Consider the following 16,319-nt stretch of genomic DNA (forward strand, 5'->3'; position numbering starts at 1 on the left):
TAGCCACAGTTTGAAGTACTGAATTGCATTGCTTCTGGAGAAATTACAGAACAGTGGAGGAAAGCACATATGTGAAATCATTTTCCGAAAAAGTATAATCCCAGCTAAGGGTCTTTATGTCAACAGAAATGTTTCATGAGTTCTATTTCCATTCAGCTGAGAAGAGAATTCAGTAACTGGCTCACTAGACTGGATCAGAGTCTCTTGCTATATTCTCTATCTCGTAAATCAATCTTAGGGATATTTTTCTTGTTGGTAGATGGCATCAAGTGTTGAATGAATATAAAACAAACATGTTAATACAATGTCAGGCCAAACCTCTTCTGCTAAATAGCAACTTCATTTAAAGCCTAGGCTGGGATATTTGAATGAAGAAATTTACTCACATTATTTTAATTTATTTCAGAGCATATTAAATGGCAAAATACAAAGGTATAAGGGAATTTTTGTGTCTCTAGAATATTTTAGGCATTAACAATACCAAACGAATCACATACGAAAGTCAGAGGCTAATATCTAGAATGTGTTCTTTATCACTTCTTTATGAAAACATACATTTATTAATCCCTATGTTTTGTAAGGCACCATGCTAACCCCATGTGATACAGAAAGGCAAATGATATTGCTTCTGCCCTCAAGAAGTTTATGATATATTTGAAATGGACCAAAAAAAACCCAGAAATCTTCAGAAAATGAATCATTTTTGATAGTTAAAGTTTGCAGACACAGGTTTGGTCTTTAAATTATTATTTTTATAATTTTTAAATATATTGAAGGGAACTTTTTTTTCTAATCATGCACCCACAAACTCCTGCCCTTCTATATAAAATATCTTAGACATATCCAGGCATGTTTTAGTTGACCTTGGCTGACCATAGTGATGTATTGAGTTCTGACATAGTGAGTCCATTGGTGCTCCTTGAATTTTGTAGGGCTGTTTGATCCTAAACTCCTGCCTCCAGAGTAGTATGTATTTTGGAATTTTATGTCAAATTGTCAGTTTTCCCAGTTGTTCTTTCAGTCAGCCTAGCAGTGTGCACTTCCATTCAACTCCCTCTCTTTAGGTATCTCATGTCTGGTCTTAACACTTAATTTATATCTGCTATACTGCTATATGAAATCAGAAATCAATAAACATATCTGAAGTAAGAGTGTGAGGCGTTGAAGCTGTTTTATGAGGAAAGTCTGCGTTCTTAGTGTGTGACCATCTGTCAGATGTTTCTTCAGAGGCTCTCTGTGTCTGCCTCATTTGCCACTATTCCACTGTATTCCACATAATTGAAGTTGCCATCGAGCTGAATTCCAATGCATGTGATAAGTAGCTGAACTAAGAAAATAGCTGTGGGGTTAGGAGAGAATGGGAATGAATTAAGAAATAACTTTAAAATGTAGGAATGACAGGACTGATGATCTGCCGGCACTATGTGAAGGCTGAGTTCAAAGTTTTAGGCTTTGATTTATGTCGGAGAGTGTCTTGCCTATGTTCTCCTCTAGGAGTTTTATAGTTTCTGGTCTTACATTTAGATCTTTAATCCATTTTGAGTTTATTTTTGTGTATGGTATTAGAAAGTGTTCTAGTTTCATTCTTTTACAAGTGGTTGACCTGTTTTCCCAGCACCACTTGTTAAAGAGGTTGTCTTTTTTCCATTGTATATCCTTCCTCCTTTGTCAAAGATAAGGTGCCCATAGGTACGTGGATTTATCTCTGGGCTTTCTATTTTGTTCCATTGATCTATATTTCTGTCTTTGTGCCAGTACCATACTGTCTTGATGACTGTGGCTTTGTAGTAGAGCCTGAAGTCAGGCAGGTTTATTCCTCTAGTTCCATTCTTCTTTCTCAAGATTGCTTTGGCTATTCGAGAGTTTTTGTATTTCCATACAAGTTATGAAATCATTTGTTCTAGTTCTGTGAAGAATACCATTGGTAGCTTGATAGGGATTGCATTGAATCTATAGATTGCTTTGGGTAGTATAATCATTTTGACAATATTGATTCTTCCAGCCCATGAACACGGTATATTTCTCCATCTGTTTGTGTCCTCTTTGATTTCTTTCACCGGTGTTTTATAGTTTTCTATGTATAGGTCTTTTGTTTCTTTAGGTAGATATACTCCTAAGTATTTTATTATTTTTGTTGCAATGGTGAATGATATTGATTCCTTAATTTCTCTTTCTGTTTTCTCATTGTTAGTGTATAGGAATGCAAGGGATTTCTGTGTGTTAATTTTATATCCTGCAACTTTACTATATTCATTACATAAATCACTGCAGGATCCTCTATGACCCACCTCCCAGAATATTGGAAATAAAAGCAAAAATAAACAAATGGGACCTAATGAAACTTAAAAGCTTTTGCACAACAAAGGAAACTATAAGCAAGGTGAAAAGACAGCCTTCAGAATGGGAGAAAATAATAGCAAACGAAGCAACAGACAAAGGATTAATCTCACAAATATACAAGCAACTCCTGCAGCTCAATTCCAGAAAAATAAACGACCCAATCAAAAAATGGGCCAAAGAACTAAACAGACATTTCTCCAAAGAAGACATACAGATGGCTAACAAACACATGAAACGATGCTCAACATCACTCATTATCAGAGAAATGCAAATCAAAACCACAACAAGGTACCATTACATGCCAGTCAGGATGGCTGCTATCCAAAAGTCTACAAGCAATAAATGCTGGAGAGGGTGTGGAGAAAAGGGAACCCTCTTACACCGTTGGTGGGAATGCAAGCTAGTACAGCCGCTATGGAGAAGAGTGTGGAGATTCCTTAAAAAACTGGAAATAGAACTGCCATATGACCCAGCAATCCCACTTCTGGGCATACACACCAAGGAAACCAGATCTGAAAGAGACACATGCACCCCACTGTTCATTGCAGCACTGTTTATAATAGCCAGGACATGGAAGCAACCTAGATGCCCATCAGCAGACGAATGGATAAGGAAGCTGTGGTACATATACACAATGGAATATTACTCAGCCGTTAAAAAGAATTCATTTGAATCAGTTCTAATGAGGTGGATGAAACTGGAGCCCATTATACAGAGTGAAGTCAGCCAGAAAGATAAACACCAATACACTATACTAATGCATGTATATGGAATTTAGAAAGATGGTAACGATAACCCTATATGCAAAACAGAAAAAGAGACACAGATGTACAGAACAGACTTTGGGACTCCGTGGGAGAAGGCGAGGAGGGGATGACCCAAGAGAACAGCACTGAAACAAGTATACTATCAAGGGTGAAACAGATCACCAGCCCAGGTTGGATGCATGAGACACATGCTGAGGGCTGGTGCACTGGGAAGACCCAGAGGGATGGGGTGGGAAGGGAGGAGGGAGGGGGAATCAGGATGGGAGCACATGTAAATCCATGTCTGATTCATGTCAATGTATGGCAAAACCCCTACAATATTGTAAAGTAATTAGCCTCCAGCTAATAAAAATAAATGAAAAAAAAATTTTTTTTAAATAAATAAAAATTTTTTAAAAAAGCAAAAAAAAAAAACCCCAAAGTTTTAGGCTTGAATATTTCTAAGAGCATTATACTTACTGTGATTTTACTCTCTTAGACTATGGGAAAGTCTGAATATTTTAAAATATTTTTTAATATAATTTTCTGGTCGCATAATGTAGGATGGATTAGGAAGAGACACTGTGGGAAAGCAATCTAATAACAAATTATAGAACTAGCCTAATCTGTAAGGCTGAAATTTTAGATTACCAGTGGTAATAAACACAAGATGATATCAACATAATAATGATTTGACTCTGGACGAGGAGTTATATATAGGGAAAGGTAAACCGGAGATGACCTCTTGTTTCATTTCTAAGTGACCAAGAGAATAGCATCATTTGCAAAATCACAAAATCTTTTCATCTAGGAGAACTCTTTCTTCAGTTTTCACTTCTATCTCACTCTTATGTCTACATGACCATTTAGTGGTGATTTTACAGATTGATGAGTCTCCATTGTATATTGCTACATCTATCTACCTATATATACATGCATATATATATATATATACATATATACATATATATATATAATTTCATAAGGTTAAACCAATATTGATTGCTATGTATCCCTTGAGAGGGGATTACTTTTATCCCTGAAAAAAAAAAAAGGTAATGATTTCCTGTATTGACTATCAATAAAGCTTACAATTAACTAACTGGGTGCTTTCCATCCATTACATTGTAGAGACTTCTTTGTTTAAAAAACTATTTTGGTGACGTGATGAGATAATATCATTTGAAATTTTGACATTTCATCTAAAATTGGGAGTCATAAATAAAGCATATGAACATGAAACAAATACATTCCACAGTGTATTTCACTGGGTAGAATTTTGAGAAATGCTTTATTCAAAACAATCAAATCAGTGCTGTCACCCATAGCTTTAAAAAAAGTTGTTCAAACAGAAAAGGGTTAACTTTAAAAAGCTATTGCATAGAAAATGACACAGAATACAAATAACAGATTTCACTTTGAAATGTAAATATAAACTAGAATAATCTTGATTACAGAGAGACAAAATCATATGCCTCCATAGAAGAAAATTCTTTGGTTTAAAATAGCCAAATTGCTTTTCCCTCATACTTTCCTGAAGACATGAAATCTCTCTCTTTTTTTTTTCTTTTGGATACCAAGTAAATAACTTCACATTTTTTTCTCTTTAAATAGAAACAACTACAGCAAACCTCACTTAATGTCATCCTGACTTATGCCAAACATTGAGTGGGTGCTAAGTCCTTGCTCAGTAACAATTTTACAACTCTTTTCAGATAATTGCTTCCTCTTAAGGAAGTATGTGTCTTTCCAAACCATAGAATGAAATATGTCATTTTAATATACTTATCTTTTTCTAAAAATACAGCCTCATTTGATTAAGCAAAGGAACAACTCCTATCACCTAGTTACAAACACATTTTATTTCTTACCATGGATTTTATTGTGTTTCTTCTTAAGGACAGGTTTGCTCTCTTTGGTGTTACTTACGTGGGTAAATCTTATGTATATATACACATTTCTCCTACAAAACTAATTAGAAATATCTTCTCAGGATTGAAAAAATGAATAAGTGGAAATATAGATATGTTTTCACCACAGAGGAATTTGTATCTTTACTGTATTTTATGGAATCTTATGACATTCATTTTGTAGATGATTTTATGATTTATTTGTCTAAGTATCTGTTTATTTTTTAATATATTTATTTTTGGCTGTGTCAATACACAAGACCGTCCTTGTGGCATGTTGGATCTCCAGTTGTGGCAGGCAGCTTTCTCTGTAGTTGTGGCATGTGGGGTTAGTCTCCCCAAGGCATGTGGGATTTTAGTTCTCAGACCAGGTAGCTAACCTGCATCCCCTGCTTTAAAAGGCAGATTCTTAACCACTGGACCAGCAGGGAAGTCCCTTAGTGTCATTTACATTAACGGAGTCTTTGAGACCTCTAACCCAGGAACAACTCGTCTTCCACCTCGTCCTTCCCCTCCTCCCCCTCCTCCTCCTTCTCCCAATATATCACATTTCCAGACTCCTACTCTGCTGCAGTAAGATGCCGTGTGGTGTGGGCTCAGTCGTGTCTGACTCTTTGCGACCCCATGGACTGTAGCCCACCAGATTCCTCTGTCCTTGGAATTTTCCAGACAAAAATCCTGGAGTGGGTTGCCATTTCCTACTCCAGAGTATCTTCCTGACACAGGAGTCAAACCAGCATCTCTGGCACCTCCTGCACTGGCAGGCCGATTCTTTACCAATAGCATCAACCTGGGAAATGCCCTACTCTGCTGATTCATCACCAAAGGTTGTTTATTCTCTTCCAGAGCACCTTGCAGTTTCTCTTTCATAACAGTTCTTAGACTTGTAATTACTTGTTGGCTTTTTATCTTCCCCACTGAACTATAAATCCAGGAGGACAGTGTTTATTGTTTACCACTATATCCCCAGTATCTGTCTCAGTGCCTGCCATATAATAGGTGCTCAATAAACTAGAGTCTACCAGCACCTCTATGCTGTCAATCAATTAAAAAGAAAACAACATTCTTAACCTTGGATTCAAATTTACAAGCTTAATCTACTCGATTCAATGTAAAGGTCTATACTTGCAGTAGTCTCTGCCTCCCAGGAAGCACTGTCTCCAAGAATACAGAATAATTGGATTCTACTAACTAAAATAGTGTTAGATAGACTTACTTGACATACATATTTTTGCTACCTTCAGGGTAAATCTCTGCATATTAAGTGAAAGGTGAAGACATGGATAATCCTGGGTTAATCTAACCTGTTTTATACCAGAATCATCTAATCCATTCACATGACCCAAGTGAAATCGCTCAGTCATGTCCGACTCTGCAATCCCATGGACTGTAGCCCACCAGGCTCCTCAGTCCATGGGATTTTCCAGGCAAGAATACTGGAGTGGGTTGCCATTTCCTTCTCCAGGGGATCTTCCTGACCCAGGGATCGGACCCAGGTCTCCCGCATTGCAGGCTACCGTCTGAGCCTTCACATAAACAAACATTTATTGAGCTACTACCATGTATCAACTTCTGTAGGTCCAATACTGCATTAATTTCCTGGGATTACTCTAGCAAATGACCACACTTGGTGGCTTAAAACACCAGATTTGTTCTCTCATATTTATGGAAGCCAGAAGCACACTCTCTCCTAAGATTCCAGTAGAGGTGGCCCTGGGCATTCCTTGGCTTCTGGCTGCACAACTCATCTCTGCCTCTGACTTCCTACAGCCTTCTCCTCTTTGTCTTCTCTTCCCATGTCTCCTATAAAGACACTTGTCATGAGTTTGAGCCCATCCGTTTGATCCATGATTGAGGTCCTCAGTTATACCTACAAATTCCTTTTTGCAGGGAAAGGTGGAGAGGATGTCTTCATTCAACATATTACACATACTATAGTGAATATGGTCCCCGCCCTCATGGAATTTGCAGTCTAACAGAAAGATTATTTTTTTAAAAAAGTAATTTCAATGAAACATCATAGAAATTTATGGATAAAAGTAGTATAAGGGTCCATGGGAACATATGTCTGGGAACCTAACAAAATCTAAGCAACCAGAAAACGATGTGATGTTCACGTAGGAGGACGGAACAGAAATGGATCATGATAGAAAGTCAATGCATTGTAAGAATTGGCAGAAGCAGCTCCTGTAGCTCAATTCCAGAAAAATAAATGACCCAATCAAAAAATGGGCCAAAGAACTAAACAGACATTTCTCCAAAGAAGACATACAGATGGCTAACAAACACATGAAACGATGCTCAACATCACTCATTATCAGAGAAATGCAAATCAAAACCACAACAAGGTACCATTACACTCCAGTCAGGATGGCTGCTATCCAAAAGTCTACAAGCAATAAATGCTGGAGAGGGTGTGGAGAAAAGGGAACCCTCTTACACTGTTGGTGGGAATGCAAACTAGTACAGCCGCTATGGAAAAGTGTGGAGATTTCTTAAAAAACTGGAAATAGAACTGCCATATGACCCAGCAATCCCACTTCTGGGCATACACACTGAGGAAACCAGATCTGAAAGAGACACGTGCACCCCAATGTTCATCGCAGCACTGTTTACAATTGCCAGGACATGGAAGCAACCTAGATGCCCATCAGCAGACGAATGGATAAGGAAGCTGTGGTACATATACACCATGGAATATTACTCAGCCATTAAAAAGAATTCATTTGAATCAGTTCTAATGAGATGGATGAAACTGGAGCCCATTATACAGAGTGAAGTCAGCCAGAAAGATAAACACCAATATAGTATACTAATGCATATATATGGAATTTAGAAAGATGGTAATGATAACCCTATATGCAAAACAGAAAAAGAGACACAGATGTACAGAACAGACTTTTGGACTCTGTGGGAGAAGGCGAGGAGGGGATGACCCAAGAGAACAGCACTGAAACAAGTATACTATCAAGGGTGAAACAGATCACCAGCCCAGGTTGGATGCATGAGACAAGTGCTGAGGGCTGGTGCACTGGGAAGACCCAGAGGGATGGGATGGAGAGGGAGGCGGGAGGGGGGATCGGGAGGGGGAACACATGTAAATCCATGTCTGATTCATGTCAATGTATGGCAAAAACCACTACAATATTGTAAAGTAATTAGCCTCCAACTAATAAAAATAAATGAAAAAAGAAAAAAAAAAAGAGTCATCTCCAAGTACAGGCTTGGAGCTTGATAAATCAGGGTTGGGTGGCCAGCTTTCTTGTGTACAATACATGTGACCTTATGCAAGTAATATAACCACTTAAACTAGGAATAATAATAGTACCCACTTATTAAGACTTTTATGCAGATAAATTTGATAATGAATTTGTAGTACTAAGCATAATACTAGTGGATAGTTTACTATTAAATATATATGGCTATTGTTGATGATGATGAGATTCATGTTTTCATAATCACCCCAGCCCCATCATCTGCAGAATTTTACTATAAATGTGCATCACATTATACACGCTTATTTTAAAATTTATATTATACATTGTTGTTGTCGTTTAGTCACTCTGTCGTGTCTGACTCTGTGACCCCATGGACTGTAGTCCTCGAGGCTCCTCTGTCCATGGGATTCTCCAGGCAAGAATACTGGAGTGGATTGCCATTCCCTTCTCCAGGGGATCCTCTCAACCCAGGGATCAAATGCATGTCTCCTGTACATATACACACACAATATTCTTCACAGAGGAGTGTTTAGAATTCCTAGTACAGAGGTTTAATAAACAATTGTGCAGAAATACACATTTTTCAAAGTGTCACAACTTAATAATCTGTTATCCAATTAAAATTTTAATTGAAGCAAAGTTCATAAATATGTAATCATCAGGGTGAAAAAGAAGATATATTAGTAGTACTGGCATTTTACTAAGCAATTATTTAAATTAAACAACACAATTTTCTGTAATGAGGTGATCTGATTTTCCAAAGACAGTCAATTACATAATATTCTCCTCATTCTGAACTTGAATACATGGTCTCAATAAATCCCCTGCTACCTGGCTACCCTGAAAATACATTCCAGGTTTAAAATTCTTCAACTATACTATATATTTTACAAATACACCAGTTTGTAAGTAAATAATGTTTTCTTTTGAACTGCCACCTTCATCTTCAAAAAATTAATGTTGTTTTCTATAACATCTATTCCTTATAATTTGTTATTCAATAATTTTCATGAAAAAAAATGTGACATTTTAAGGCACACATTAATTCCCATGATATCAGTATTATTTTGAAGATTAGGAAATCCAGTTAGGACCTAATAAAAAACCTTCAGTACATTACTCATTAGATAAAATTCAACTATTTAACTTGGTTCTGTACAGACTGTGAGCTACAACTCAACACTGAAATAGATTGCCTGAAAATATCTTGATTAAGTCATAATGACTAACATCTAATTCCAGGTTTAGTAAATTTTTTACTAAAACCTTAAGATAAATGATTTCTGTGTTTATTTACATTTAGGTTTCTTAAAAATCCTCTTAAATACTTGACTGGTTTCTTACTGACTCAACAATAGCATTTAAGGTTTAGATATTCTCTAGTAGAAATGTCCTTTTTTTTTTTTATTTTTTTTTTTTTTTTTTTTATTATTATTTTTTTTTTCCAGTGGGTTTTGTCATACATTGATATGAATCAGCCATGGATTTACATGTATTCCCAATCCCGATCCCCCCTCCCACCTCCCTCTCCACCCGATTCCTCTGGGTCTTCCCAGTGCACCAGGCCCGAGCACTTGTCTCATGCATCCCACCTGGGCTGGTGATCTGTTTCACCATAGATAGTATACATGCTGTTCTTTTGAAACATCCCACCCTCACCTTCTCCCACAGAGTTCAAAAGTCTGTTCTGTATTTCTGTGTCTCTTTTTCTGTTTTCATATAGGGTTATCGTTATCACCTTTCTAAATTCCATATATATGTGTTAGTATGCTGTAATGTTCTTTATCTTTCTGGCTTACTTCACTCTGTATAATGGGCTCCAGCTTCATCCATCTCATTAGGACTGGTTCAAATGAATTCTTTTTAATGGCTGAGTAATATTCCATGGTGCATATGTACCACAGCTTCCTTATCCATTCATCTGCTGATGGGCATCTAGGTTGCTTCCATGTCCTGGCTATTATAAACAGTGCTGCGATGAACATTGGGGTGCACGTGTCTCTTTCAGATCTGGTTTCCTCGGTGTGTATGCCCAGGAGTGGTATTGCTGGGTCATATGGCAGTTCTATTTCCAGTTTTTTAAGAAATCTCCACACTGTTCTCCATAGTGGCCGTACTAGTTTGCATTCCCACCAACAGTGTAAGAGGGTTCCCTTTTCTCCACTCCCTCTCCAGCATTTATTGCTTGTAGACTTTTGGATAGCAGCCATCCTGACTGGCGTGTAATGGTACCTCATTGTGGTTTTGATTTGCATTTCTCTAATAATGAGTGATGTTGAGCATCTTTTCATGTGTTTGTTAGCCATCTGTATGTCTTCTTTGGAGAAATGAAATGTCCTTTTTATAAGAAAGTTATTACCATGAATATAAACTTGCACGTAGCTTATCACATACTTGATTCCCAGAAAAAGATCCACTTCTTTGGAAGTCTTTCTCAGGCTTAATAAATTTAAATTATTATGGTAGAGAGTTAAGTGGTTTGCTTTTTGGTTATATTCTTTCTTTTTTCAGCTTGCTGCTTACAACTGATTAGATTAATAATTTTTATAATAATCTAAATAAAAATCAAGCTTTATTCAAGTTAAGGGATATTAGAGGCACTGATTGATTTAATACTTTAGAATACTGATAACAAACTGAATTATTATTGTGAGTTATAGTATAGGAAGGAGAAATTTTTAAAATATCTAACATCTGAATTCTGGTGATAGTCACATGTAAGGTGGATCAAGTTCTTTAACTTCTCTGGGGTTCAGTTTCTTTACCTCTGTTACTGAGCAATTACCCATATGCCATCCAATTAAATTATATCTTGTTAAAACTTCAGTAATACAGAGAATGAAAAGTGTCAATGAATTAATTGAAATAAAAAGATTCCTGGAAGGTTAGGAAAACATGCAGCCCTTGCAGTTTCAGTACAGTTTTGTCAATGAAAGGAGTTATATGCTGTTACCATATATAATCTATACTTTTCTTCAAACAAGGGAGCTTTTACATATCATGTTTTTAATGAACTTAAAAATGACCAGCTTCTCTTGTGGCTCAGCTGGTAAAGAATCTGCCTGCAATGTGGGAGACCTGAGTTTGATCCCTGGGTTGGGAAGATCCCCTGGAGAAGGGAAAGGCTACCCAATCCAGTATTCTGGCCTAGAGAATTCCAAAGACTGTATAGCCCATGGGGTCGCAAAGAGTGGAACACGACTGAGTGACGTTCACTTTCACTTTTTAATGACTGCTAGTCAAACTTCGGGAGAGGCAATGGCACCCCACTGCAGTACTCTTGCCTGGAAAATCCCGTGGACGTAGGAGCCTGGTAGGCTGCGGTACATGGGGTCACTAAGAGTCAGACATGGCTGAGCGTCTTCACTTTCACTTTTCACTTTCATGCATTGGAGAAGGAAATGGCAACCCACTCCAGTGTTCTTGCCTGGAGAATCCCAGGGACGGGGGAGCCTGGTGGGCTGCCGTCTATGGAGTCGCACAGAGTCGGACACGGCTGAAGCGACTTAGCAGCAGCAGCAGCGGTCAAACATCTAAGCATCTACTATATACACTCCTGTGCTATAGAGGTGGGAATTCATAACTTTGATTTTTGAATTAAGCTCTGTGAAACGTAAAGAAGTTCATTCTTAAATTATGCAATAATAGCCTTTCTATTTTGTGAAAACAGACATTGTAACAGTCTGTAAAGTCTGATCTGTTGGTATATGATCAGGCCACTCAAGATGACAGTTCTCTTGCTCTCTTATATGACTTCTGCTCAACCATCCCATGGTTCGCTTACACCCTACTCACATGACTATCCAATCCTCTTAATTATAGTGTTTAATCAGTAACTGCCTACATTCTTGTCCCAGCTTCTGGCTACCCTGGTAACTGATGAGCCAACCTGAAGCCAATTCCCCCTATAAACGGCTACCCCACCTCCACCCCCACTGCGAGGACTGCTACTGTGTCCTGACTGCTCTCTGCTATCTGTGATGGGGTGTTGCTCCAGGACTTTCAGACTGTAAGATTCCCTAAGTACTAGACTGTTGTTGTTTCTTTCACTGGCTCTTGGCTTTCCTTTGTCTCTCAGATGCGCAACTACAGGGTTTGCAAGCATATGGATGTAGCCCAACAGTTGGCAAACCTGTTCAAGGAAATAGCAATTACATAAGCAAAATCCTTTAGTTCATCTGCTTATTTAATTATGCAAAATGTGCTTAACCTTAAAATGAGGGGTACTAAGAACCCATCTGCTTTCTTAGTGTTTTTGTAAAAAAAGAAAGGGTCATGGGTAGATTAAGGCTTCAATCTTCAGCCCTCATTTTGGATCTGCATCTTACGTGTCAAATAAAGGGCAAATTTGGTGGAATTTTTTGGTATTCATTACTGTATTTTCAGGAATACAGTAAGTTGTAAAACATTTGGTAGTGACAGGTCACCCAGGGAAATGTTAATACCTTATCTGTGTTTCAGCTTCTGACATGGCGGCGGAACAGGGGCAGATTCTTGTGATAGCCACCGCAGCAGTGGGAGGATTCACTCTTCTCGTCATTCTTACTCTCTTCTTCTTAATCACTGGCAGGTAACTGAATTATACCAGAATATTTCCATGATTTGTGGAGAGCCATTCTTCTTATATACTATGTGTTCAAAGGCTTTTAAGCTTAAAGAACTGTACCTGTGAGAAAAATAAGTCAGGGCAGATTCCACTCTTGACAAGTGCACCTTTATGTGGCAACAGGTCCCAGAACCTGAAAGCAACTGAAGACCTGAGAAAAACACTTTGAAAACAGTGAATGAGAAAATCCTATTCAATAAGTGACTTCTGAGTTTTTCCTTTACTACAATCAAATGATATCATTAAATGGATTTTGCTTGGGAAAAAAAGTAGTTCAACAGAGAAACTGAACAATTTATATAAAAGTGCTTTATAAACTTAATATTATAGAAAAAAATTTATCCATTAAATACTGAACATATTGATATTAGAATTGCATTAATTTGGTTATGTAATCAAGTTAAAATATTTTCCTGCTTAAGTGTAATATGGATAAGAATTTTAAATGACAATAAATTTAATGTAGCAAATGACCTAGACTTGAATCCCAACCAGCTGGTCAAAGTGCTGCTTCCACCTAAACCTTAGATTTATATTTTTACACAGTTTGTTATGACAAATCATCACTCTTGCAGCTAATAGTGTCTCAGACGTCATTTAAGCAGTGTCACATTTATCATCAGTTTTAAAGAATGCTTCTAAATTCATTATGGAAGTTCACTCAAATTATATTTTATTTACAGTTATTCAATGTGTAACATATTTAGTTCAATTTCTAAGTTATGTTTTATGTATTTATAGAATATGAATTAAGGCCTTATTGCCGCAGAGTATTTCAGCAAATGATTTAAATATACATGTAGAAAAGTACTTCATTAAAAGATCAGAAAATACTGCCTTAATACATAAATAGGACAAACTTGAAGACCTTACAGTCATTGTAGGCTAAATAAGATTGGCCTAGTAAACCTGAGAGATAGGCATGACTGTTATATTTATTTAGGATTCCCGAAACAGAATTCAAAAACCACTACAATACTGTAAAGTAATTAGCCTCCGACTACTAAAAATAAATGAAAAAAAAAGATTTAATAATCACAAAAATTGAAAGTTGAAAATAATTTGGTACAATTTCCATGTTTGCCAATTTATATGACATCAGAAACTTCCTTAACTTTCTATATTAAAAAAAAAGTTCAGTTACGTAAGATAAAACATTCATTCTGAAGCATGACTTAAGCACTTTGATAGGGAAGCATTCACTGGAAATTATTCTATGAAAATTTTAGGACATTTGAATAAATATGCAATTTGTCATAGGATCTGAAGCCAAATTCACATTGAAAGATTGGATTGTGCACCACAGATGTATTCTGTTTAACCACTTGGAATTAGCAGTTTGATGAACTGTCAGATAATATGGATGTTGATGAATTTTTCATGTTAAAGAAGTCCTAGGAGATAAGTTCCTGCCTCCGTTCTTCAGGACATGATTTTTCTAAGAAAACAGAAGACACTTTTACCACTTCCAATTAAAAAAAAGAAAAAGAAAGAAACACGCTGTTCACCACTGAAACTGGAATACAGTTGTCTAAATTTCTGAGTTTCTGAATCAAGAACAGTTTTTCCATTGTGACTTTTAAGGTTCTTCATCAACTATAGCTGTTAGATGTCATATAAGGAAAGACATGATTGTCACTGCTTGTTATTAAATACTTTCTAAGCCTCCCATCATTTGGATCAATCCATCTACTTGAGAGTATTTTATTTTTCTCTGGAGCTAATATTGATATATTAAAAAAAATTCTATGTGGTATTTTCTATAAAGATGTTCTTAAAAGCTATCTTTATGATAAGAATCTTTGCCTGTGAGTGAGGAGTATTTTAATTGATATTGGTTCTAATCCAGCATAATTCCTAAATAAGATTCTGTTTACCTCTTGTAAAGGTGTCAATGGTACATAAAGGCCAAAATGAAGTCAGAAGAGAAGAGAAGAAAGGACTTACAGAATGGACATTGTAAGTAGTTCAGTGACTTTCTTCCTTGGTTTTCAAGAGTTCATTTTAAACATGTATCCATGAATTGAGAAAGCCAAAGAAATTCGGTTCCATCCGTTCAGCATTGAGACTTTTCATCTGGTTTCTAGGTCTTCTAGTGAAAATTGCACCTGCTTCTCATTATATGATATTACTTTTTTCCTAATTCTGCTTGCTGGGAAACACAACTGAATATGCTAAAAATATGAGATGACTGACTATATCTAGTTATTTACCACTCACAATGGCTCCAAAACATTAGTTGGTTTTATTTAGTGGATCATTAGCTGTAGAAATAGTAAGGGATTCTTGTTGTTTCTTGTAGGCACTGCCATTTAACATACAACAGATTAATTTAAAATTCATTAACACAAGAAAATCAGCTCCTTAACTCTTAGAATATGTATGAAATCCTTGAGCTGACAACAAGGTTATATTCATTTGAAGGATCTCTTCTGAAGTAAGCTATAATTACCACTATAGTTGGTTTGATAATTGCCACCCACCCCCACCCTCCCCACCAACACCCACCTCCACCTCCAAATTGCAAACTACTTTGTCAAGGCAGTTTCTCCATCGTGAGATACTGAATTAACAAGAAAGGGATGTTTTCTAATTAATCATAGTATAGAGATAACATGTGAAGCAAGTTGTTTAACTATTTAAACTCATCTTCTGTTTCAAATTGAGCTAAAGTAATAAGGGACTTTTCAACCCATATTACCCTTCAGAGAATGAAAAGGATTTAAGTGAGAAAATTATAAACTAGAGGGCTGCTTTAGGGCCCTTTTTAAGATTCACTTGGCTTCTCTGAGCAGGGTCTGAGGACCAGCTGCCATCAAAGTTTTCACCCTTACCCACCTATGTCCAGACTCAGAAGGTCCAGAGTAGGGCTAAGAGATGAGCATTTTTAGCAAACTCTCTCATGTGGTTTTTTCACACAAAGAGTTTTAAGCTCACTGCCCTGGCAGGGAAGGGAGAGCTGAGAAAGCTGATACCAGTCATGGGATGAGCCGAAAATAATGTAGACAGATGCAGAAACCTGGATCTAGGCACTTGATCCAGTGACTTAGACTGAGTAACCTCAAGGTTCACTGCAGGACATTTACTACTGAACTGCTGGAGAAAAAGTTGCTTCCGAGCATCTGTTTCTACCTATTTTCCAACTAGCAGCTTAGTATAAACTGAACCAGATGGTCCCAGCAAGAAGCAATGAAAATAACCTGAGGAAGCCAAGAAGACAGAAGAAAGATAACAAATATGTGTTTAAGAAGACACAAATAAGTAGTAACAAGATATTCAAAATTGAAACTAAGTTTGGGTTTTTTGCTATACTCCATATATTGTGTATACAAGAAAAAATAAGTGATACTCTCCAATCAGTTTATTCTGTTGATGTGTATATCACTTTAAATTATTAAACAGTTGAATTGTTAAAACTATGCATAAGTTAATAAATGGCAGGTGTTATCTGTGCATAAAGTAATGTTATCAACATAACCATGTAGATCTAATCATCTAG

At 36.8% G+C, this 16,319-nt stretch overlaps 1 protein-coding gene across 1 annotated transcript in view; it reads left to right on the forward strand.

Annotated features, from left to right (window-relative positions):
* Nucleotides 1–16,319, forward strand: part of EPHA6 (EPH receptor A6) — a 962,333-nt gene that overhangs the window by 639,923 nt on the left and 306,091 nt on the right. The window contains exons 8-9 of the mRNA XM_043449041.1: nt 12,676–12,784; nt 14,709–14,779. Of these exons, the coding sequence (XP_043304976.1) occupies nt 12,676–12,784; nt 14,709–14,779 (180 nt within the window). The remainder of the gene's footprint in view (nt 1–12,675; nt 12,785–14,708; nt 14,780–16,319) is intronic.

This window comes from Cervus canadensis, chromosome 27 (assembly GCF_019320065.1).
Source record: "Cervus canadensis isolate Bull #8, Minnesota chromosome 27, ASM1932006v1, whole genome shotgun sequence".
Lineage (NCBI taxonomy): Eukaryota > Metazoa > Chordata > Mammalia > Artiodactyla > Cervidae > Cervus > Cervus canadensis.